Source organism: Poecile atricapillus, chromosome 1 (assembly GCF_030490865.1).
Source record: "Poecile atricapillus isolate bPoeAtr1 chromosome 1, bPoeAtr1.hap1, whole genome shotgun sequence".
NCBI classification, from domain to species: domain Eukaryota; kingdom Metazoa; phylum Chordata; class Aves; order Passeriformes; family Paridae; genus Poecile; species Poecile atricapillus.
Window position 1 is genome coordinate 18,296,734 of NC_081249.1, and position 25,466 is coordinate 18,322,199.

Sequence of the window (25,466 nt, forward strand, 5' to 3'; positions counted from 1 at the left end):
TAACTGTTTATCATATATTGTATTATTTTACATAATGTTTGTAAATTTTTAAATAATGTTTGTAATTTACATAATTGTGTAACTAATGTTATTAATTTGAAATATTTTCTTTTCTTTTTAGATTAATTAATAAAACACTCTAAATGTGTGATTGAAGTTAGCCTTTATCTGAAGACCTAAAAGGATCACTTTTAAAATGATTGCTCAAATCTGTTGAAAGAGAAGTTTCTGCTCAGGAGTATATTTGAAATAGAAATTGGTATAAGGCATTACAGAAATACTGAGAAATTGAGAGGTTTTCAGAGTATCAGGCTATTAAAAAAAAAAAAAGTCACTGAATCACAGAAGGCTAAATATTTCCTAGTTTATTGCCCAAATAAAAATTTAATAATCAGTTTTCTCAACAGTTGTATAATGTACCCTTCCTGAAGGACTGGAGAGGGTCCAGGAGACTGTATGTCTAATTTTGTTGAAATCAAACTTTAAAGTCAGGTATTTGAGAGGTGAGTAACTGTTAAAATTAGAAATTCTTTTCTATTAAAAATCTTTCGCTGTATTGAGCTTTAATGTAACAGTTGCACATATGACCAAATAAATGACTCACACTTCACTGCTATTTACCTTTTCAACAATATATTGTCATGAGTTACAATACCTCCAGTACATGCAGTTGTATGAATCTGTCATTAACAATATAGCAATTATGAAGTAAATATGAACAGCAGTCATTGAAAACCTCTCTTCATTATCTTGATGTTTTTGATCCTGAAAAATTGCATTTGGGATTATTTTTTTAATATATAAAATAACATCTAATAGCTGGAAAATGTTTTTAAGTTCCTTTCAACTGCAGGTTAGAAGATAATCATCTTTTGGGACCATGCTTTGGCATTTCCATGTATTCAACGTGGTCAAAATTAAATACCTCTGTTAGTTCTTTTGGCAGCTGAAGAAAAGTGATTCAAACCTTTTGTTACAACACTGAAGATTAAGTGATCACATCTGTTGAGCAGCTTTTGAAGGATGCAGTATATATTTAGGCAATTAATTAGAAGCCTTTTTTTTTTTCCATTAACTTGCAGGCAGAGTAGTCTCTAAAGTGTCTTGTCAGACTTAAGAGTTACAAGTCATGTTATCAAAGTTTAAGTCACTTGATTACAGCATAAAATTTAAAAATTTAACTTGCTCAAATACCCCCAGTGCAGTTTCCTTGCTATCTAAAATAATCAAGCAGATAATGGATTTCACAGTAATGGAAAACTGCCAGGAACATTTTGAGGCATTAATGACTATAGGCATATTATGTCCTTTAACTCTTTTCATCTGAAGGAGAAATATGTTTTGCCCTTAGCAGTTCCATCTTCAGAATGAATTTGCAAACAATATCAGTTAATTTGCTGATGCACTGATGTGGTTTATATGATTATTATTATTATTGTAGATTATTCATTCTATACAGAATGAATTTATATTGTTGCTTCTGTAGAAGCTATCTTTGAATTTATTCACCACAAAAAAAGGTTTCAGTTTTTCTATTCAGATCCTATTATGCTAGAATTATGATCTATGATGCAAACTATCTTGTATATTATAATCCATTGCAAACAAATGGGAAATCACTTCTGCATCGACTACAGAAGGCCTTATGGCAGCTATTGAAGTTATCTGGTACTGATCTGTGCAAGTAATTTTCTTATTCCATGAAATACAAAATCTTTTTGACTTGACTTCTGGATGGAATTCTGCCACTAAAGTATTGGTCCCAGTGATGATTCATGGTGGGTTATGATTCAACCAACAATAAAAAATATTAGCTCCATATCAATTGTCTTTACTCTTTGTTGTTTTTGTATTGAGCGAATACCCTTTAGATATTGTGCCATCCACAGGCAGTATTTATTTTCTATGCCCAGTAACTGCCCATGCAAAAATGCCCAATGCACTTTTTTAGATTGACTCAGTTTGCTCCACATATATACATCATTAGCACTTCAAACACTGCAGCACTCAAGACTGTAATGATTCTTAGGCTTCTTAGTATTTAGAGGTCCTGCATAAATTATTGCTGTTTGAAGCTAGACACAGAATTTTACTTCAGTAAAATTGAACTTTCATTTTTTTGATCTTCAGTAAGAATAGTTTAAGTTCAGAGTCAGACAAGGAGGAGAGAATCCAGAAAAATACTTGTTTCACTCTTCTGCCTCACTGTGACCAGGTTATTCCGGCATCCCGAGGTCAATCATAGTCAGCATGCAATTTGATACTGAAGGAATTTTGCCCTCATTTTGAAACTGCTAGAGTCTTTGCCCTTAAAATAAAGACTTTGCTTTTCCCAGGTCCTTTTTCTGCAATTTCCTCAGCAACTCCAAAGACACCAGGAAACAGATTCCCATGTCAAAGCTGAAGTCCATTTATACTTCCCAGAGTATCTGTTTTGTAACACAAGCCAGTTCTTACAAAAAGCTGCATTTCCTGGTTACATAGCCACTGTAAACTTTCCAGATATTTCAGTTTTGCCTCCCCTTTCCTCAGCTGTGTGCACAATGCAAAAATACTGTGTTTCAACAAGAAATCTCTCAAGCATCCCTGACTTGCTTCATGGGTGCAATTCAAGGTGTTTGAACTGGAGTAGTGTTTTTGTTAAAAAGCTTAGGTTCATATAGGCTGAATTCTTCAAAATTCTCCAGTGTTAGAGTACAAAATTCTGTTCAGTCATTTTGGATGTACCCTTCTTCATATAGAAACTAAAATAAGAGGGTCAATAATAATAAACAGTAAGCAGCCAGCCTGGAAGGGGATACACAGAGCTAAGCAAGAGGAAAATGTATGCACATGTATTTAAATGAACATTGCCTGAACCAGGGCTTTTCTACAGGCTCCTCTGTTCTCCTAGAATCCAGACCATTAGGTACATTCCGCAGACATCACAAGACAAAAATAATGTTCTTATCTTTCACAACATTGTCATTTGACTTCCTTTCAGAAAAGATGTATCCTGGATTCTGGTCCCTTCTCAAATGTGTATGTACATTGACACACACTTGTGAGCATGGGCAAGCATGGCAGTGGGTGGAAGCTCCTGCTCTGTGGGAGAAAGTTCTGCTCACCTTCCTGCTTCTGGGGGTGGTGGATAATCCCCACCCCTTTTGTTGTTGTTTGAAGGGTCATGAAGGAACCCACAACAAAGATTATTTTTTCAATTGTGTAAGAGGAGCCTTATTTTGTGGCCACTAGGTCATACTGTCTCCTGGACAATGAAAATCATTCTTTCTCACCTCTAATGGGATAAAGTAGGCCTGCAATCCAGCAGGAGCCTTTTGTTCCTCAAGGTCAGTACATAATGTGAAGCTTCTTAAACATTAATAATGGGTCATTCTTTTTGCTCTTGTTTTTCCGTGCCAGTTGGTAACATCATCTGTTAATGGTGAGCATTTATAAAACTATAAAGGGATCATTTCTTAACACTGATTTGTGTGATTCAAAGACACTGATGACAATCAAGGTATTTTACATACTTTATTGGTAATGAAAATATTCTTCAAAGACATGAATCCACTTACAACTTGCTAAGCTCCACCAAATGAAGGTCTTCACTTTCTTCCTACTTGTTCAATAGACTGAATATTTACCTCATGTCTAAGATAAATTATTTGTCAATAGATTTACTTTATAAAAATTTAGGGCTTGATGTGCTTCAAAGGTCACAGACCCAGAGGGGTAACAAAATTTGGGAGGAAGGGTGTGCTACTGCAGGATGTCGAAGATAAGAAGAAATTAACAAAGCCAGCTCAGCACAACTCAGCAATAATAGAGTAGTAAACACTGAATATATACTAGATAAGTGGAATATATCAAGATTAACAGCATATAAATAGTGGTCATCATTTCTGCTTGGTGTGCTGGCTTTGTGGATTTACCTAGCACCCATCTTTGCACACATATTTAAATAAACAAACATCTTGGCTCTGTGTGTGATTGCCTTCCTGCACACAGGGTGATGGATTTAATTTTTGGAACAACATACCCACTAAGAAGTTAATTATGTCACCAGAAGTAGTAACATTCTCTTAAACATTGCATTATGTTCTTATGGAGTAGAAGAAACTAAATAGAAGACTAATGAATAGACTCAAGAAGATTTTTAAGAAATAAAAGCATGTAGAATTTGTAAAAGAAGCTAGACAAATAATATTTCAGAAACCCTGACCTTGAATTATAAAATACAGTAGTATTACACTCAATGCATGTATTAAAATTAGAAGAACTCATAAAAAAGTGTAACCTGCATCTTGCACATCAGTTTTCTGTTTGCATTGTTGCATTAGATTCAAGGCACAATTTTATAGTTTTGGGGTTTTCTATGGAGAAAATAATACAAAAATACACTACTAATAAGGCAAATGTGAAAAATGGGATTCAATCTGATTTACTCAAATGTCCATTATCAGGTATCTTCTGGGCATAGACCAGAAATTAATATAACATTGTCCACTCCAATTTCTCCAGTTTTACCCTTCCCACGTTCAGATTCAAAAGTGACCTGTCATAAGAAAAGATATGTATTAAGGGTGAAAATGTAGTTTATCCAACCATTTAGCAACTCTTAATTAGTTCTAAAAGCTAAAAGCTATAAATGAAGACTATTTTATAACAACACAGGACTTAATGACTTGAATCTTTGCCATTTTTAAAGCTTTTGTGCATTATTTGAACTAGATTTAAAATCCTCTGCACAGATTTACAATACCAGATGTATTACTTTAATAAGATTATTTACTTTTATTGTACAAAAAATGCAAATTGAGTGAAATCCTCTTATAATAATGTAGTTTTATCACAGCATGTGATGCTCATGCATTTCATTTCTTGAAGACATTACAACTGTTCATTTCTGATCAGTTTGGATCCTGAGGTTTTGTGTGTATATTCTACATATATTTACACTCTCTTGTATGTATTGAGTATAGTATGTATACTAAATATTAAGAGGAGGATTATTTTAATGAATAAGATATCTGGGGTTTTATTTTATAGTCTGATTCTCATTTATTTAAGGGCTTTTCCACATCATTCCAGCTGTGCAAAGGATCTTGAAAAGGGCTTATATTTCCTTTATGTTCACTGTATCCAATTATGCAGAAGCCTTTCCACAGCACTGAAAATGTTCTATTACACAAATGGAAAGCAGATCCCAGAATTCGAGGAGAAACTGTCTGAAGTCCTGATTGAGGCAGTTTCCAGGCATACATCTGTGCACATCTGGTACGCCCTGCTCCTGAGGTGATGGCCCCCTTTGATTATACATGATGTCTCCTTTTTCGCTAATGGTCTGGTTTAGTGTGGTTTGAGAGCATCCTCTTCTATTCTATATTCTATTCTATATTCTATTCTATATTCTATTCTGTTGTATTCTTCTATCTATAAAATTTTCATTTTTCCAGGCATGTATGTATGCTTCTGTTGCATGAGGTTTTGATTACTTGTGTTAATTTATGATACGATGCAATATTTTTACGAAATGACAGAATTACTGGCATTAGTATTCTAACAAATTAGGGTGATTCAGTTCTGAAATTAAAATCAGGTGATAACTTTTATGCCTTCTAAAATGTGGGCTCCTGTTTCCCATTTCAGATAAGCCTTTTGATTGCTGATGCCTATAAAACAGTTGGTGGAACACTTGAGGAAATTAAAGAGGCGTGTTGGTTATGGTAGTTTGTTTATAAACTGTGTAATACTTACACTGTTGGTTGTTTCAGCCCCCTGAAATATCTCTATTTTTCCAGTTCTCCACTTTTCATCTTTTCCTTTGTTCTCTTCCCAGACTGGAGCAGTTTTTTTGTTTGCCAGGAACACTCGAAGTTTTCCCACTTTCTCACCAGCAAGCCGATAACTGAAAATCAAGCAGTAGCTGCTCTTTGGTTTGAGGTCAGTGAGGAGAAGTTTTAGACGCCCCATATCATTCTTGTGCCCCACAAAAGCTGGAACTGCCATGTAGTAGCCATCACCTTGTAAAAAGAAAATAATTTTTAAAAAATCATCTTTAATGCACTTAAAGTTGTTTATTAGCAATGTGGATACATGTTTGCTAAGAAAATAAGGGGAAGCTGAAGCTAGTTTACTTGAATAATTTAAAATCACACTGGAGGAAAGCAGCAGGGAATGTACTTAGCAGGGAATAAACTTGTACTGTTGGAAGTCAGATCAGTTTACAGAGGAGATGAGTTCATATTTCACTGGCAATTACAGTCATTCTTCTTTTCACTATCTGTTGAAGGCAAAACCATTTGTTTTTCAAATGCAACAGTCTGAAACATGCTGGTGTGCCTCTGTGGTCAGATTATTTCAGTGCTTGAGCTAGTTCAATATTCTCTCCACTGTCCTCTGCACAAATTCATGAGGGAACTGACAGCTTATTTCCCAAGTCTTGGAAGACCAATGATGTGACAAATACACACAAAGTCTTAAAGGAATAAAACATCTAGGGCCATAAATTAAGTCATAATCAGCATGTGTAAGTTCAGGGAGACAGGATAAGGCCAGGGTGTTTTCCTGGAAGTGACAGCACAGAAAAGGGATTTAGGGAATTATATGGAGCAGGAGAGCAAGGATTAAATGAAGAAAGACTAACATAGAAACACTGAGAGAAGGAGAGAATGTGCGTGTGGGAAATGGTGTAAACAGCCACTGGTCACTACTGCAGCAACTTCTGCAACATTTCTGTGTCACAGAGAAAGAGAGATCCTTTCAAACAAACTCATCCAGCCCCGACATTTTATGTACACCCACTCAGCAGTCCCACATTGCTCTCATGGAGCTCTTAGGTTTTAGCAGGCTACCGATTGTACCTGTTCATATATTGGTTGTTCTTGAATAGGCCCCTTGCCCTTGGCTTTTTCTGAGCTTGTCTTGCAGAGTTTGAAATTTCTGAGCAGTTATCCCAGTGATATTTAAGCCATGTGGGTGACTACATTGCCACATCCATCTAAATGACAGATGTGTGATTAAACGTCCTACCAATATTGGAGAGACACAACACATAGCTGAGGTTGTGAGCTAAGGTTTCCATTGCTTTGTAGTTGCAATTCTGAACAGTTATGTTCTAATAATTTTTTTACATTTTGATTTGTGTTGAAATATGATTGCTGTTTACTACTGGACATTTCAAAGAAACAATATCTTCCTCTGCCTCCTTTCTTCTTTTACAAAGATAACCTACTGATAGAAAAAAAAAAAAAATCCTGGATTCTGTTTCTGCTCCCCACCCCTTTTTTTTTGGAGGGGGTAAGTCATCAAATCAAAGCCTATTAGATGGCACATATCTAAATACCTCTATCTCGATCAGCAGGATTCCAGTCAAAGTCATCATCAGCATCTTGTTTCCAGTCACACACCCCTCGACCGAAGCTGCAATCAACTGGAAAAAAAAATATTGGCAGAGATAATAGAAGCACTATATCCTAAGTACTGTTAAAACATTTTGCTCTTTATTCATGAAGTTATTAATGTACAGATCACTCTAAAATTATAATCTGAATTCAGAGAGTGTTGACCTAGATGCTGCAAAAAAGCAAAATAATAGAATTTATGTAGTGATTCTTTATTTAGCTCAGTGTCTTTTTACTGCCAATCTCACATCTGCACATGAATTTATATGCTGTGACTTCTGTATATTGAGGGCCTGCAAATCCCCAAGTATAGGTGGAGCTGTTAGTGTCGAGCTGCAGCATCAGGAATTGTTTGAGATCTGCCAGCTTTAGAGCTCTCCATTCTCCATTTTTCTACACTGCTGTAGTTGCAATCAGCTCAAGTTCCAGTTCTATCCATTGAGAGAAACTGGCCTCCCAAGAGAAGAATCCTTTACATCACCACCTGATACCCCAACTACGTGGAGCTGGGAATAGTCCAGATCAGTTGACCTTTAGAGCACACCATGGCCTTCATGACTGTGCAGTTGAAAAGCTTTACACACACAAAGGAACACTGTGCAGTGCAAGCATGACAGATCAGATTAAGAGTAATACGTCAGCCATCTGAATTTCCTCAGAAATAAGCATCCTTCTTGTTATTTTAATGCATTTTATCATGAGACAGAGATATGCACTACATGGCATTTAGAGAGCTTTGTTGTATAAATCCATTGTATAAATTCATTGTTGTATAAATCCATTGAGACTACTGCCTTTTATATTGGAAAAAATGTCAACCAGTATATCAGTCTATTTTTTATAAGATAACTGTGTGCTATTCAACATGTTTTCATTTTATAGACAATTGAAGCTACTTTATTTTTTTATGACTATGAAATTATTCAAGTGAAATTCAACTGCAAGCCAAGTTCTAATATGGGGAAACTTTCTATGCATGGGTTATAAATAGTAAAAGTATGCTTGGAAAAGGACACATTGGAACTGGTTGCATAGTTTGGCCAGATACTGTCTCTAACATGTTCACAAAATCTTTGGTTTATGTTAAAGGCTTTTAAACCAATTCTGACTTGGCTAACACAGGTTGTCACAAAAAGATACAATAGATAGAAAAATAAATACTGTATGATTAAAAATAAGCCACCTTCTTGCTCTGGTCTCGACACTGGAATTTTCCCCTGTGCCAGGTGAGGGCCAAAGGCAGCTGCTTCTTTTACCTTGGGAACTAGGGAAAACAACTTGTCAAGTACTGAGTCACCACAGGAACAGAAAATGGAACTTTATTCCTTTAAACCAGTTGACATAATTTATTTAAATAAGTCAATATATGTATTTTCCACTCCACCATCAATTCCATACTCCTAACTATTTAGATACTCTGAATTTTAAAAATTTGCTTAAATGCTGTCTTCCATAGCACTGAGCCTTCTAACCTATAAGCACTGGAGCTACAGTTCCATTGAATTACAAATTCATAAGGTCATAAAATGTTGATCTTTCTTCAGTGGGCTGATCTGCTTTCTTGCTATAATGATCAAATTGAACTGAACTCTACCAGACAGTAGAGACAGTGACTTGGCAGCAGTTGGCCAACAGCAGCCTCAAAAATGGATAATGCCAGAGACATTGTAAAAGCCATACACATTAGGGCATCAAAGGCCCACAGATCTGTATTCAGGGCAGTGGTAGCTGGTGCTTCTGTAACAGAAGCCACAGAACATTATTTTTCTGGAGTCACACTCTCCACTAGGGTGCACGTTCTCCTGTATACCTGATAAGTTCTGCTGTCTCCTGGGAAGAAAGGCTCCACAAACTGCCCTTCCCCTTCCTCACCCTCCTTGCTGCAGCTGGCAAGTACACATTGGTGTTTTGATAACTGCCCTAAGCAAGTTATTTTGTAAAAATTGGTTGACGTGTCTTGTGCCAAACTGGAAGAGTTGGTAAAGCATCACAGCCAATGAATGTTAGGAGTGTTCTCTAAGATACTGGCCTGAAAGAGGTGCTTACTCAAGGAGCATTATTTCTCAGTCTCAGAGACCAAGGGAAATCCTCTTCTGTTTGGTGAGATAGAAGCTTACATATTCTTGTTTACACTAAGTAATCTCTAAATTAGTATAATAATTTTAAATTAATTTTGAATTTAAATGATTAAGCTTTTTTCTATTTTAAGTGATTAATAGATAAATGCACTTAGAAAAGTGCGTTAGAAAAGGAACCAGACATTTCAACTTCTTTATGCATACCCTGTGTAAGTAACTAATCACACATGATATAAGGGAAAGATCCACTTTCACTAGTATTCTATCCTTTGCAAACACATAAACAGATACCTGTGATATATTCATGACCACCTATGAAAACAGGAGGAGCTTAAAAGTGCCATTTTAGAGGACTCAGGGAGAAGCCTTTGGGTTACTGCTTCGAGAATATGTTAGTGGAAAGCCTGAAACAACTGAAGTTCACTTTTCAGCCACACCCTGTGGGCAGCTGTGCCAAGAAAAGCTCAGAGTTCCTCAGAAACGCCAGATGATAGGAGCTATGGAAATTACTTTTCCCTACTCAGCATTGTATCATATATGCAAATGCCAAATATTTTGAAAGACATTACTTCCACATGGATGCACATTTGTTCAGAGGGGAGGTTTTTTCCCATGAGTTTGACTGAGCTAGGGCTTTCCATTTAAATACTCCAACATGCTCACACATATTCAATTTTAAGAATATACTCAGAAGCAACTGCAGTCCAGAGCCTCCTAGCACCATAAAGGTTATGTCATCCACTTAACCTTTTTTCACCTTCAAAACTGTAAAAAATTGTGCTGTGTGCACCAGTGAAAACACACACTAACAAAGAGGCCCTGGAGGCACTTCCAGAAGCGCTGAATTGAGCTGAGGAAGAAGACTCATGCAATCTTCTGAGCTTTCTGATGAATTCCCAGGAGTGTGTCCTCTTTTGTCCTTGTAGCTTTCCCCTAATCTGGACCATTGCTTAGATCACCTGCATAATAATCATACTTAAGGCAAGGATTAATATACATATTTCTCCAAATTAATTTTTGTTTACATATGCACATTTAGGCATGTCTAGATTAGGTGTTAAGTTTATTCTCAAGCCATAAACTTGGCCTTGTACTTGGTGAAAGAGGCTCAGGCTGTGAAAACCCTTGCCAAAATGAAGACAGCTATTAAAATATGATCAGTTTTGGAAAGAGTGGAATGATTTAACAGAAGACAACAGCTGCCAAAATGATTTATTTGTTAAGTTATTGAATTACACTTGAATTCACTTGAGAGAGACACATGCAGGTTTAGCTATGTGCTGTCAAGCAGAGAACTGTCACGGATATAAAGAAAGTCCAGTTTTGTTTCCAAATCTATTTTTGTTTTCAGTCAGGCATTACAAGCAGGTTTTGTACTCACTGAAAGATATCAGCTGCATATATGAGAAAAGTTTCAAAGAAACCTTACTGATTGAAAAGCGCCTACATTGTACATCAGACTATCCTCACACATAGCCAGGATCCAAATTTTACTCCCTCATAAGTAATAGGCAGGAGTCAGAATTATACTTTTTAGCTCTTCTGCTAGCAAGTGGTCCAGGAAAGGCAGGTCTCATCTCATGTTCCCCAAGAAAAAACTCTCACCAGCAAAAGTATGTCCCACTCTAGGCACAGCAGAGTCTCTCCTTCTCTCTGCACTGCAAATGCCCTCCCATCTACTTATCTACAGAAATAGCTATTTTGTAATCTCTACATAAAAACCTCTGCATATCATGGTGCCACATGTTCTTAACCACTATGTCATCAAGCCCATTTAAGAAAAACAAAACCCAGAAAAACAGAGTGGGTTTTTCTGTAAAACTGTAAAAAAATCAAGCAGAATGTAAGATGTAGTATATTTAAGACGAGCTTCTTATATATATGGTATACCACTATGTTGGACTCACAAGAATGTACCATTTCTCTGCTACCACATCCTGCTCTGAAATAATTACATTTACCAGATGTCTGACATGTATAGCTATGACCTGAACTGTAGTCTGAGCACTAATAGCTCACAGAATGGTGTAACTAAAAAAAAAAAAGAAAAAAAAAAAAAAAAAAAAAAAAAAAAGATTGAGAGCAAACATCATGATTAACTGAAGGAGTTTTCCTGTTCAGCATCAAGAGCTGTGAAGCCATAAGGGAAACAGTCCAGTTTTAGTATTTCCAAATACTAATCCCTCTTTATCATCCTTGATGCTACCAAAGGAAGTGTCTCTGTGTAATAATGTGGCTGGCTACATGATACTACAGGAGTTTTAAGTATGATGTGAATTTAATAAATTGATGAAGTACAGAATACAGAATTTAGTTGCTGTTGGCAATACCATTCTGAATTACCAGTGGTAGCCAAAAGCACTATAATGTTAGAAACTGTCAGAATTAAGGTTATGCTTAATTATTTCAGTGGAGCTTGAGTGTAGCATCTTTACTATCATTGCTTATATAACCAAATACTTTGGTTCAACTCTGTCTACTCCCATATGGAGAAAGGGCATTTCTCATTTGATAGAGAGCTTTCCAATACTGTAGTTTACTCTCATTTTTATTGAACTATTAAATAATAATGAATGAATAATTAATGATGAATAATCATATAAATAAGTAATTAGTCTATTAATAAATAAATATTCCTATCTATTAAACTGCACCTTTTAGAACAAGTCCTTCCTTCATATTGGACAAGGCAAGAATCCCATGAAAAATAGTAATTTGAAGTAATTTCAGACGGTATCATAAGATACAAAAATATAAAAAAAATATTAAATTTTCATTGATGACCTTAATTTTGACATTTCTTAAATGTTGTGGGCTTCACATTTCTGTCTTTAACTATCGTGTGTTGTGTGGTTTTTTTTTAAAAAAATTGGTAAATAGAAATTATCATGAATGTCCAGTATTTTAATAGTTGGGCCTATTTTAATAATTTCCATTGCCATATAATACTTCCTCTTTTTCCTACAATATTTTTCTATGGCTCCCTATGTATTTATTATGTAGTAAAACTACTATGATAAAATAATACATCAATTTAAAGAGACTTTTCTATTTTTCCTAATTAACAAATCTTCCCAGAAGACAAACAATAGCAATATTAATAATATAAAAGGCAGATGCTATGTGAATACTTGAGGGGATTATATGGAGGAATTTAATGTTGTAGTAAAGGAATCTGCTGAATAGACATCAGCAAAGAAAGGAAAAAGTGTACAAATTTATGAGCTGTAAATTTGAGCTAATGATGTTCTTTGAAAGATCACTCAATAGCATTAAAATTGGAAGTGCTTTTAAAGCCAAATGTTCAAGCAATTAAGTGCCTGGATCATGACTGAATTTTTATGACAAGGGTTAAGTACAACACCTGGAAATTTAAAAGGAAAGAAAACAAAGTCAAGCAATGTATCTGAAATGAAAATGAAAATAGTGCGATGCTTTAAGTCCTTGAATCGCAGTTGGTATCAAACAAGAAAGCCACAGATAATAGAGAGTTCACAGACTTAATGAAACTACATCGTGGACATGCTGCTATCTCTTCATGGAGCAGCACACCAACTTTCTGCCAGAATCCCCTAGCAAAATAAAATCTCTTCAGCAAATTCAGTATATAAATCTCTTAAATCTATAAGGGAAAATTCTGGCCAAATGTGTCTGGAAAAAAGACAGTATTGGCAAAAATACAGATGAACCACAAGCAATAATATTTTCAAGCAATAATATTCATTGTTTCTGCTCTTAGCTGTAGTCAGGTAGACTCTGCCTCTCTGCCTAGCCCAGGTATATGGTGTTCAAATGCCCTGCTTTTGTTGGTAATGTCCTTAAAAAAGAATCTCACCAATCATCATGACAATGTATTATTTGCATTTTCCTATGGACGAAGGATTTTCCCTGTGTGCCCTCACTCCAGTTGAAGCCTTGAGAATTAGTGTGTTCCAAGTAATGCAGCACTGAGCACTCAACTGGAAGGTTGCATAATGCCCCCCTTTGCAATTGCATCCCGTCATGTAGCCCAGTACAGGAGACCAAGTTCCCCTTGCATCACCAGGCAGAGACTGCAGAACCCTTTGTCATTTTAACCAAAACCCAGAGTGGCCCTACCCTAGGGCAGCATTCCTGGCAGTCCTTCCTGACCTGTCCAAGCAGGCCAAAAGAGACACCCATTGAGAAGTCTGAGTTACATCCATCCATGCCTTGAATGTCTGACTTGGGTTTTCTTGGTTTTTTCTATTTTTTCTAACAGCCTGCCTTGCCTCACAATTGAGCAAGCAAAAAAGGCCATAGTCCTTTATGGCACAATATTTCCAATAAATATATCTATAACTAACAAGATTTGTAATTTCTATTATTTGTAATATTTACTTGTAATCTATTATTTGTAAATATTTAATTCATTATTTACAGTAAATATTAACAAAATCTATTAATACCATGCCTCTAAAAGTGCAAGACCAGCAATATTCTTGCATTTCTGTTAAGAAATAAAAGCTTTTAACCCTACAGATATCACAGGTGCAGAGGAACACAGTCTTGCCAAGGGTTAACCTCCCTTCAAGTTCCACAAGCATTTTGCTGTTAATTAGTCAATATTTTTGTGTCTTACCCAGTCTAATCACATTCAGCCCAACATATCTGGTCAATCCACACCACCCTCGTAGCACATGCAAGCTCCCCATTAGCTTACCCTCATGAGGAAGCTTGAGTACCTGAGAACCCAATCTTAACAAATGTCAACATATATCTTTCAACTGTCTTCTGCTCACACTCTCCACAGTTTCTGTAAAATTATGGCCAGTTTTGGATTAATTAGCGTGACTGGGAAGAGTTTTGTCCCTCTTCAGGATAGTATTTTGTTGTAAATGTATGTGAAGCACAGTTCTCTAAATATAAAAGTATGGCCATCAGAAGACCTGTGTTTTATTGCTTCTAGTGAGAGAACAGAGGCAAGTCACTTAATCCTTTGATCTGAGACTCTCAAATGTATTTGGCAGTACCAGCACAGCAAGGATGAACCCCAAGGGTAGTTTGCCATACAGTGAAAACTTCAACCCCAATTTGGCATCAGCTCCTACACCTTCCACCTCTTTTAGGTAAGTAATTTATGAAGGGATCCTCAGAAGATGAAAGGGCTACTTCTTTAGAGGAAGTGGCACATGCTAGTTAGGAGTGAAAGGCCGAGTAAAGACTTGGTTGGGGCCATAGGCTAGAGGGAGAGTGATATCTTGAGTACAGAATTCTCCACTTGGGAGGCATGGCACCATTAGTAAGAAATTTGTCGCCGTTTCATCTGGTTAAAAGCTGGCAAACAGAAGTCTCTTTTTGCATGCAGTTTGGTAGCAGCTGTTTTGTTTTTTTAGAAAAATTACTGATTCCTGAATTGTGATTTTATATGCTTATAGTACCAGAGAGAAATCCAAGCACCTTCCAGGATGCAGGTCTACATTCACTATTTTCTAAACTACTTTGAAATGCTTGGTTGAAGACTCAGAATGAATTACAGAATTATGTAGGTTGGAAGAGACATTTTTAGGTTACCTAGTCTGACTTCCTGATCAGGGTATTTCTCAATGCCCAGCTTAGTCATATTATGAATATCTGCAAGGATAGGCATTTCACACCCTCTCTGCATACCTGTCCCAAATTTTGTCCACCTTCATGGTGAAACAGTCTTTTCATTAAATCTAATGAGAATTTCTTTTGTTCCAATTTATATTCATCCCTTCCTGTCCTACTGCTGTATATTTTCAAGAAAGTCTGTACATTCCTTCCCTGTAACATTCCATTAAATAGCTGAAGACATTGATAAGATCTCTTCTTAGCCCTCCCCTCTCAAAACTGAAAAAATTTATCTCAGCCTCTCCTCATGTTCTCCCTGGCAGAGCACTGCTAGACTCATGCCAGTGTGTCCTCATTTGTCATTTGTGTAATGGCAAGTGCAAAACTTGCTTTTTACTGCAAAGCATCTTCCTAAACTGTCATCCCAAATCCATGATGCTGCATGAGGCTTTTCTCTCCCTTTCCATCTCCTTTTGTTGAACCTCATATCGTTCCTGCCAGTCTACCTCCACAGACTGGCCACATCCCTTTCATAGCACAGCTGCTCTTCAATGAATGGGCCATTCCCCCCTTTTGATATTGTCAGCAAACTTGGAACATGCCATTAGCACCTACTGTTAATATTTGCAGGAAGGGAGGAGACTGGCGAGCAAAGTCCTGCCTTTGTTCTGTTTATCAGCTCCCTAGCATAATTGGAGGGAGAAATATTAGTCTATATCCTTCGCTTAAACTGGAACAGGCCAATTACTGTTGAAAACAAAAAAGAGGGCATTTTTAGGAGCATGCCTTTGGCAAAGAAGCTTGTATGCTCCAATGTATTAAGTGAATAATTACATTTTTTCTTGGCTGTCTTACAGAATTACAATCATACAGACCATTTTTTTCCAGAGGACTTTAAAATTACCTTTCCTTTAAAAAGCACATACTTATCTCCCTTTCTAGATTAAATAAAAATAAACTGTTAATTTAATTTTCTTCATTTTTATTATTTTAATTTTAATTACTGTGGGAAAGTATTTATCATTTTTTCTGTACTTTGGAAAGAGAAAATATAATGAATGAACTATTGACAGTGTGTATTTTTCATGGTAATTATTTTTGCCCCTACCTTGAAGAATGTTTGAGACAACTGTACTAAAAAACAGTTATAATAATAGAATTGCTTGGGTTGGAAGGGACCTTAAAGATCATCTAGTTACAATATGCTGTAAAATTTCTTGCTGTGTTTTTCAAAGTTTTCAAATGTATTTTCCAAAGCATTAATGAGAACCTAACCATCCTATGATTCATTTTCTGTTGCAACCCGCTCATGCACTACAATTTTCTAAAAGTAAATTCTGATAAAATGTCTGTAATATGTGTGAAGATTTTTAGTGCTTTTACATTTTTACATTGAAGCCAGACATTTTAAAAAACAAAGAAACTTACAAAAGACATCTCCTCTAAGGCTTCGCTCATCAATTTGGTTTTCAAAATCTTCTTTCTCTTCTTCGTCTGACTCTTCTGCCTCCACTTCTGCAGCAGCTGCAATTTCTTTCTCTTCCTCGCTGTAGCTCCCACCAAGATCAATACCACCTTCATAGTCCAGCAACTGCAAGTGGGTCTTAGAAGGTGGTGTCTCTGCTGCTTCTGGGATTGCATTCTTGACTGTTTTATGCTTTTTCACACTGCTTTTATGTGCAAGAAGTTTCTTAATTGTGTCCTTAGCTGTTCCAGGGCTTCTTGCAATTTCCTTCACTGCTTTTTGAGGGATAACTAGAACCAAGAAGAAAATAGAAAATATTCATCTAAGGAATCATTCAGAAATGACAATGTTTATAAAAGGGACCATGGTGTCCTTTACAAGGTCCAGAGACCCATATAATTAAATACTCTACTACGAGATGTAATCTCAGTTCTGCAAAGAACTAAACACACACACAGATACTCAGCTCTGTTGTACAGACAGCTCTGTCTGAGTTACAGTGAAAAGACCAAAGAAATCCTCAGTAATGATCTCTTTGGACTCCTGTCAAACACAGGAATACCGCAGGCAATAGAGCCCCTTCCTTAAATTATTTTTACACTGGAGTTCAGGCAAAAAAACCCAAAAATCCTTCTTCAATTTTTGGATTAAATAGTCCATGGAGCTAGGATCCCCTCCACAACAACTGCAGCCTAATAATAATAATGAGCATTTCTCTTGGCTATCCTTTGTGAACTCCTCTGGTATAATTTTCTTTCCATGGCAGGCTGAAAGCTAATGAAATGGAAGATATCAAGCTCCTCCATCATATTTCTTTTAGTTCTTATTTAATTGTAAGGGGTAAACAGCAAAATTCAGAGAAGCATCCAAGAATGCCTAATTGTTACCATCTTGCAATCCCAAGATGGAGTAGAACATAAATGTAACATTTCCTGAGAAATTACAATTTTATGATTCCTCTTGGATGTGAAATATTGTATCTTCATTTTGGATAAAGTCGTGTCCTTTTAATTATTCTGGAATTACCCTTTGGGATACTACTATCAAATGTTCTGCACAACCATGTTGTAAACTACTGACAGTTTGAGTCCTTTATTGAACTGCCTAGGAAACAATGAAAGCTGAGCTGTTCTAGTGTTACAAAAAAGCTCTTTCATAAAGAGAGACTATTTTCATCAGTGGATCAGAATAGTCTCATAAACTGCTTCCCATCTTTGATTCTCAATCAGGATTGATGCTGCAGTACCTACAGTCTTTTAGGATTAAAAATTATGGTGGAAGACAGCTATTTTTATTTCCCTCTGCTTCTGCTGTCTAATGATTATATTATCAGGGCAAGAGTATTTTGCTCCTGACTTTGTATCAATGAAAATTTTATAGTAGTTCTTTGAGACAGATGGACTGGACTTGGAACCTTGGGTAGTACTATTTTCTCTATGCCTCTTTTCATGGAGACACAGCAGAAGAAAAAACACCAGTAAATAAAACAGAACTGCAGTCTAGTAGGAAAAGAGGAAAGTTCCCTGAATTTATATTCACTTCTTGATAATCCTATTGCTATGAATTTGTCATATTTTATTTACGGCAGGCACAGCTACATGCTATTTAGTATGTCAGGAACAGAATCAGACTCTTGGTGGGCTCACTGTAGCATTTAGGTGGTTTTGAGATTGCTGTTGGAGTAAACGGATGCCAATAAAATGAAAGTCAAATCTGAGGATTTGTTCTTCCTTTCTTTTGGATAAAACTTACAGGCTTGCTTGTCAAATACTTGCAAATAAACTCTTTACTAACACTCTACTAAGTATCCTCTGGAGGATGATGTCATGAAGCATGTAAGGTTCCCTGGGTCTAAACTCAGCATTCAGCAATAAAAATTAACAGGAAAGCTTAATTCCAAACAAATTTCCCCTTGACTATCAGTAGCAAGAAACTTCATGCTTTCACTAGAGAGGCTATGGGGATTTTCAAGGCCACAGGACTGACTGCTCAGCAAACCTGGACATCTGCTTTTAGTTTCTGCTTTGAAGTTTTCCTCATGAAATGGAAAATTCTTACAGTTCAACATTATAACTTCTGTGGTGTCAGAAAACTAATCTCCTTGTGTGCAAAATTTAGCAGTGTGGAAAATCAACTGACAGAAGTGACAAAAACAGGGGTATGAAAAGGTATAAATTCCCATGCACTTGCAGACTCCAATTTGCTGCTGCACTATGAAACTGTCCATGCTTGTGGAGACAGAGACTCTAGACACTAAGCATACTTTAGGACACAGCACTTGTTTCCTTCCAACCTACATTCATCTTCAGAGTAGCCAGAAGTGTAGATTTTTATGCCCAGCCATAAATTGCAGGACTAATGCAATGTAAAGATACACCACCTTAAACTCAGCCTGTTCTTTTGAATCTATGGCCTGTGGACTTGAACTGAACTGCCTAAATGAGCAGCTCACTTTCTCTGGCACTCTAGGGTGCTACACCTGAGGCAGTGATTTTTCAGGCCTGGACATGTGTAGATAAATGCAGACATGTTGGTCACAATGCAAACATTGGTGCACTAATTTGTCCATGTAACTGCAGAGAATTCTGGAAAGTGCAAAGAAATGTTGAGCATTCTACCCCAGTTCTTCCTTATGTAACTTTCGTCAGGAAGCATGCAGATTAATGCCTCCTGCTCATGCAGTTTATTGCCTTAATATGAAAATATCTCCGTTTTCAAAGGTATTTTGATTCTTTGAATTAGAGAGAATTAAGGCAAGAAGTAAAAAAACAAAGGCAAACTGTGGCTGAGGGCTAAAAGTAAAACTTTTCTGTCATCAGCTTTATACAAAATTATAAACCCATGGAAACAGATGGATGTCTAATGACCAAGTTGTGAAAGTTGAGTTGAAAACAAATACATAAAGAGCGTGTGCCAACCCATGGACTCTGTGCTGCATTGTGCAAAGGGAAGTACTCAGCATGATACAGGAGAGGGACACACAATGGTCTGTTTTTCTTCCACACACCCTGGGCCTGCAGCTGGTGCTGGCCCTGACCATACAGGGGATGCAGATGGAAACAGCTTGCTCTGCACTCCAGCCGGCACCTCAGTGCTTCCACTTTCACACCTCACAGAGTATTTAAAAACCTGGTGAGAGACAAGCCTTGACTGGCTTACAAATCCTTTCCTAGCTCCCTTTATAGCTTCTGTAAATAAGAGCTGAAGAAGTGGTGAGGGAGACAGACAACAATCTACCAGCTGTAGGTGCAGTCTGTGGATGTGAGTAAAGATTAGATCAGCATGACATACTTCCAGCAATCATTCTAAAAGAAGTTATCGACCTCTTTTACATATTCTTAAGTGAGTTTGAAACCTTTCATAGGTATGTTAAAAGACAGATTCTGGGCTATTATTTTCTTCAAAGCACCATGGAACATCATCTGTCAATATGTGTTCCTACCCTCTTTAATTTCTAAAATTTTTACTGTCTTATTTAGGGAAGGATACTTTGAGAAACCAGGGCAAGTTTGTCATGCTGGACTGTGCTTAATACATGAGTACACCAGCCAGCAAGACATCTAGTAGGAAATTTGTGGTGACAAAAGCCTAAGTGTTACTCATTGAAGAATGACAGGAGTATTTGACTCCATACTGAATTAAATTTTAAGAATATCACCAGTGGTATGACCACAATAGTTTTTGAAGCTTTGAAACTTTATTATGTCAAACCAAGCCTTTCCCAGGACTGGCAAGTTAATAAGAAAGCAAAATCATATATAGGGTTTGAGAGTTACCCTATCAGCAAAAAATGAATGAGTAATACAAGAGGCAGAGAGAGCTGGCATGAATTTTTATTGACATTTAGATACCCAGCAAAGCATAATGAAGAAGAGTAACCTCTGCCTCTAGCTGGGCAGTAACAAGAGTGTCATTGTTGAGCTCCTTAGAGACATGCCTGTAGACTTAAAGATAGTAATCTTTTTTCTTATTATTTTGTAGGACCAAAAAAGTGAATCAAAATTATTTTTCCCCCCAAGAATCTTAATTGTTTATGGAATCTTGTGAAACTATTCTAAAATAAAAGCTGAAATACACATAGAAGCATGTGGCAGGGGAAATGTGGGTTTTCAATGCACAATAGGAAATCAGGAAACACATGAACCTGAGAACAGCAACAGATTGCAGCAAGATAGAGGCCAGATGTGGAAATGACTAGAACCCTTTTAGGGATCATTCAAATTGATCCATCTCTGTGGATTCTCAAACAACATGTGTGCTACAGACAGTTCAGAAATGGTGTCCAATGTTTGATACATATAGGAGTGTGAAATGGCAAAAGCATGCCTTCATAATCACAGGTCACATCCATACCAGCAGCAGTGTTTGCAGCCTGAAGTTTCAGCAGCCATCTCCAAGTTAGTGTATTGACATACAAATTGAATGAAAGAATTTCCACCACCTTCTTTGCAAAGGTGCACTTAAGAGGTTATTTCATGGCATGAGATGTAGCCACAGGAATTTAATAATAAACAATATGCTTAATTTCTCTCTTTTTCATTTCCAAAAACTAAGTTATATATTAAAATAGTTTTCATTTTTTAAAAAAAGCAAATACTGCTTCCATGGCAGCCAGCTTTCTTTTATACTAGAAACAATTGCTATTAAGAACTAATGCTTCCCTATGAAAACAGGATTCCAGCTCTGTGGGAATAATTATGTGGAGTACTGGAGACTTATTTAAGAAGGTTTTGGTTCAGCTGCAGCACAAGCTCTGCTGAGAACTGGAATGGGCCACAGGAACTGTAGCCATTGTCACCAAAAGAAGTGTGAAGCCACAGCCTTCAGCCCCTAAATTCCCAAGTTGGTGTCCTCATCCCATTAAACTCAAGAGCAAAATTTCTTTTGGCTTCACTAAAGGCAAAGCTTTTCCACAGTTGCCATGTGACATGGAGAACACTTAGTGTTTCACTATTGGCTGGTACATCCAATTGTTTGTGTCACTGTTTGAAAAAAACATTTTCCCCAATAGCAAGACATGTCCTGCCCCCATCAGTTACACTGGTGAGATGTTCTTGAAGATTTCAGTAAAAGGCAAATATTGAAACATTCAGAGCTAAAAGAATCTCCTCCACTTTCCTTGAAAAGAAAAGGTGTATGTGGGGGAATTAACTCCAGGGAAAGCAGTCTGTATGTAGCATCTCTACATTTCAGGGTTTACCTACAACTGTTTATATTTTACTCTTCCTCTATTGTTGTTTACATCTTTCTAGCTGGACCCTCACCCTTTTGATCTGCCTGTGGCACTGACTGCTCTCATTACTGTATGTTATTTCTCTATCCTCTCTTGCAATAAATCTCTTTTCCATTTAGTGTGTTCTATTAAGTTTATGAATGGCATGGATCCTTCCTCTCCTAAACAACAAATGGACTTCAGCAATTAGAAATGTGACAAGAGGAAGTAGGCAGAGGGCAGACGATGTAAGAGAAACGCCTGTGAGAAGATAGGAATCATCTGACTTCAGAAGTGATTTTTTTTACAGGGTTAGACATCTAAAAATTTATTTTCACAAGTGAAAATATTTCTGTTATTTATATTGTAGCAATCATTATTGTTGAATTGTTTTTGCTTGAAAAAAGACTATTTTATACATAGAGTTAGCAAAAACAAAATTTCCCTGGAAATTTGTACCTTCTCATTAAAAAGAAAAAGCCAAATAAATGAAAAAAAAAAACAAAAAAAACCAACCCAAAAGCAGAAACAAAAAAAAACCCAAAAAAACCCAGACCATTTTTATCAGACATGTATTTGTTCAACATTTCACCTGTGGTACATTTTGTTTTAACAAAACCATACCAAGACGTGCCATGTCAATTTGCTTTGATATCCAGTCAAATACATCCCTCCATTTCAGTGAGCTGCAGTGACATATCACAAGAGATGTGGTCTAGCAGGGAACCTGGTTCATAACATTGAATTTGAGTAGAAGAATGTTCTAAACAGCTCTGCTGTGGTAATCTATGTCCATATCAAACCTTTCAGTAACAGTCAGACTTTTTGTGTTAATTTTTTGCTTGTTAAAATTCAAAATTTTTTTACTGGAAGTTGAAGCTTAACAAAATGGTGCTCTCCTGTTCAGGGCTGGGAGTTGGACTAGTGAGTCCCTTGCAACTCAAAACATTCTGTGAAAATAATAATTTATCAATGTGTATTGTATGTTGTATGCTGTAAACTGTATGTTTCAATTGCTACTATAATGGGAGTAGGAGCATATACATAGGGAATAATAGAGGGACTCAGAGAACATCTGTGACCATGAAGTATAATCATAAGGTATATCTGATCAAGGATTACTTGAAAAGACTTATATGTTATGTAGACTTCATCTGCTACAGACAAAAACTTTTAAAAAGTTTGAGCAGGAGTCAAGAGTCCTCTTGAGGAAAACACCTTTAATGATGCTGCAGGAGAAACATCTGCCAGGATTAATAAAGGTATGAATTAAAAGGTTCATTTTAAATATAAAAACAAAAACACTTTCTTTCTTTCTTTCTTTCTTTCTTTCTTTCTTTCTTTCTTTCTTTCTTTCTTTCTTTCTTTCTTTCTTTCTTTCTTTCTTTCTTTCTTTCTTTCTTTCTTTCTTTCTTTCTTTCTTTCTTTCTTTCTTTCTTTCTTTCTTTCTTTCTTTCTTTCTTTCTTTCTTTCTTTCTTTCTTTCTTTCTTTCTTTCTTTCTTTCTTTCTTTCTTTCTTTCTTTCTTTCTTTCTTTCTTTCTTTCTTTCTTTCTTTCTTTCTTTCTTTCTTTGTGATATTCAATTAAAGTGGGAATTACATCTTTACAGGGGGTCTTCCATATTCAATAGACAAATGCATAGTTTAAAGTGAAAACAGTTTAACAGAGAAGTCATGGCTTTCCTCCCTTTTCTCATTTTTTGCTAAATTAGCCTGAAACTCTTCTGGGAGGGACAGTGCATCCCTCCAAGGGGCTAAACTTGGGAGTTCATGGAGAAATCACAGTAAATTTTTAAAACCATTTTCTCTGTTTCTTTAAGACAAATTCACTTCTCTGTTCTACTTGCAATTCCTAGGGATATTATGAGACTTGGAGACTTACAGGCAAAATTAATTTGAGCAAATGACACTTGTAGTAACTATGCTATGAGCCATGCATTTAATATATTATTTTGTGGAGAGGTCTTGCTTGCTTGGTATTGTGGCACTGTTCAGCATGACTTTTCTGAGGACATGCCTTGTAACGATCCATTACTGAAGAAAAACAATACAGCACTATTCCTGACATCCAGGGGTACTCACCAGCACAGTCAAATCCACTTCCTTGGTAGCCCTGTTTACATTTGCACTGGAAGGATCCTTGGGTGTTGAGGCATTCTGCATGGAGGCTGCACCTGTGTGTATTTGTCACACATTCATTTACATCTGGGGGAAGACATAAACACTTCAGTGAAAACTGTGTTGAAACCCAAGGCTCCTGACAGCCTGTTTGTGCCACCCATCTCTTTCCAGGTACTGTAAGCACTGATGTCAGACCAAGCCAGAGCAGTGACCATCAGAGACAGAAGAGTTCACACTAGGAGAGAATGCTTGGTGTCAGCTCCAAATGTACAGATGCTGGCATATGGAAAATGTAGAGCATCCCAGTAAAGAAGGTTTTCTGACTTTGTGATTTTCTGACTGAGAACGGGATTCAAGCTATAGGTTGTACACACTCTTCTATTAACAAAATGCACAAGGCACTGAGACAACATGTGACATCAATTAAAAAAGAGCTCACCAAAACATTCACATTCTTCCATTCACTGTAGAAAGAGTGCAATGGAAAGTAACCCTGAGCATGCCAGGATGTCAAGATCTTTAAGCTACCTCTCATATTCCAGCATATATATGATGCTGCATGAAAAAAGGTATAATATCGAAAATGTAGTAGAAAATACTACATTCAACTCACAGCAAAATGTACAGGCACCGAGAGTATTTGATTTTGCTCCATTACAAAGATGTTTCTGGTTTATCCCACATGAGGGAGCCATGTTGGTGCACAAATATTTGTACCACTCACATTTTATCCAGATTGCATCATTTTTTAGCAGTTGACAGTTCCTCTCATAGTGTAAGTCAGCAAACAAACAAGTATCAGGAAGACTGACTCAAAAGTCTGGTGTGTCTGAAAGTGATATTTAGGTTTGCAAATAAAATTTTGACTACTGAGACCTTTCCAATTTTTCCCCTGTGCACACATATTGTATGAGAAAGGAAAACAGTCTTTCCACTTGAAGTGAAAACTTAAATGAAATCCAAACTTAAGTCTCCAAACCTGCCTTATGATCCCACCTTATGCCTCCCACCCCTCACTTCCAATATTAATTAAATATAAAGAAATCCTATTAATTCTCTCTTTTATGCACATATAGTAGTTCCAACCCTTCCAGGCTCTTGTGTAGTCAACAGCTTGAACAATACTCCTGCAGCAGCTGCTGCAGTAACTTACACTTTGCTGTTCTTCCAGCATTCAGCTAATGGACTGAAACAGAAGTGTATTTTGACATTTGTTTTAACACCTGAACATGTTAAGATAACTTTTTGCCTGTATTTATTTTTATTAGAGAGAAAATTTGTCACGCAACCGAAACCTGAAAAGTAATTGAAACCTACTATTTTCATAATTTTTTTCCCTCAAGTTCTGTAAAAACCATCCAAATAACTGTTTTTACAGTCATGAAGGCACTTCACATTCCTCAGTAATGACATGAAAAAAACATATAGTGGGACTGCTTATTCATCACAGTTTGAAACCAAGATAACAAAAAAATGCCTCTTTAACTAGACCTTTACTAGAAGTAGCATTTTTTTCAGTCAATGGTTGCCAATGTACAGCAACCTCTTGCACATCTTGGCTCAATGAGGTGATTTAAATTGTAAGTGCCAGTGATTCGGTTCCTCATAAGGCTACAGAAAAAAAACCCCAAAAAACCCAGAAAAAATTCA

The 25,466-nt window shown here is 36.6% G+C and overlaps 1 protein-coding gene across 1 annotated transcript in view; it reads right to left on the reverse strand.

Moving 5' to 3' along the window:
• Nucleotides 1-3,520: 3,520 nt before the first annotated feature.
• Nucleotides 3,521-25,466, reverse strand: part of EGFL6 (EGF like domain multiple 6) — a 33,692-nt gene continuing 11,746 nt past the window's right edge. Inside the window, exons 7-11 of the mRNA XM_058847173.1 lie at nt 23,778-23,900; nt 16,448-16,774; nt 7,331-7,417; nt 5,743-6,008; nt 3,521-4,540 (exon numbers count right to left, since the gene is read on the reverse strand). Of these exons, the coding sequence (XP_058703156.1) occupies nt 4,445-4,540; nt 5,743-6,008; nt 7,331-7,417; nt 16,448-16,774; nt 23,778-23,900 (899 nt within the window). The 3' untranslated portion in view covers nt 3,521-4,444. The remainder of the gene's footprint in view (nt 4,541-5,742; nt 6,009-7,330; nt 7,418-16,447; nt 16,775-23,777; nt 23,901-25,466) is intronic.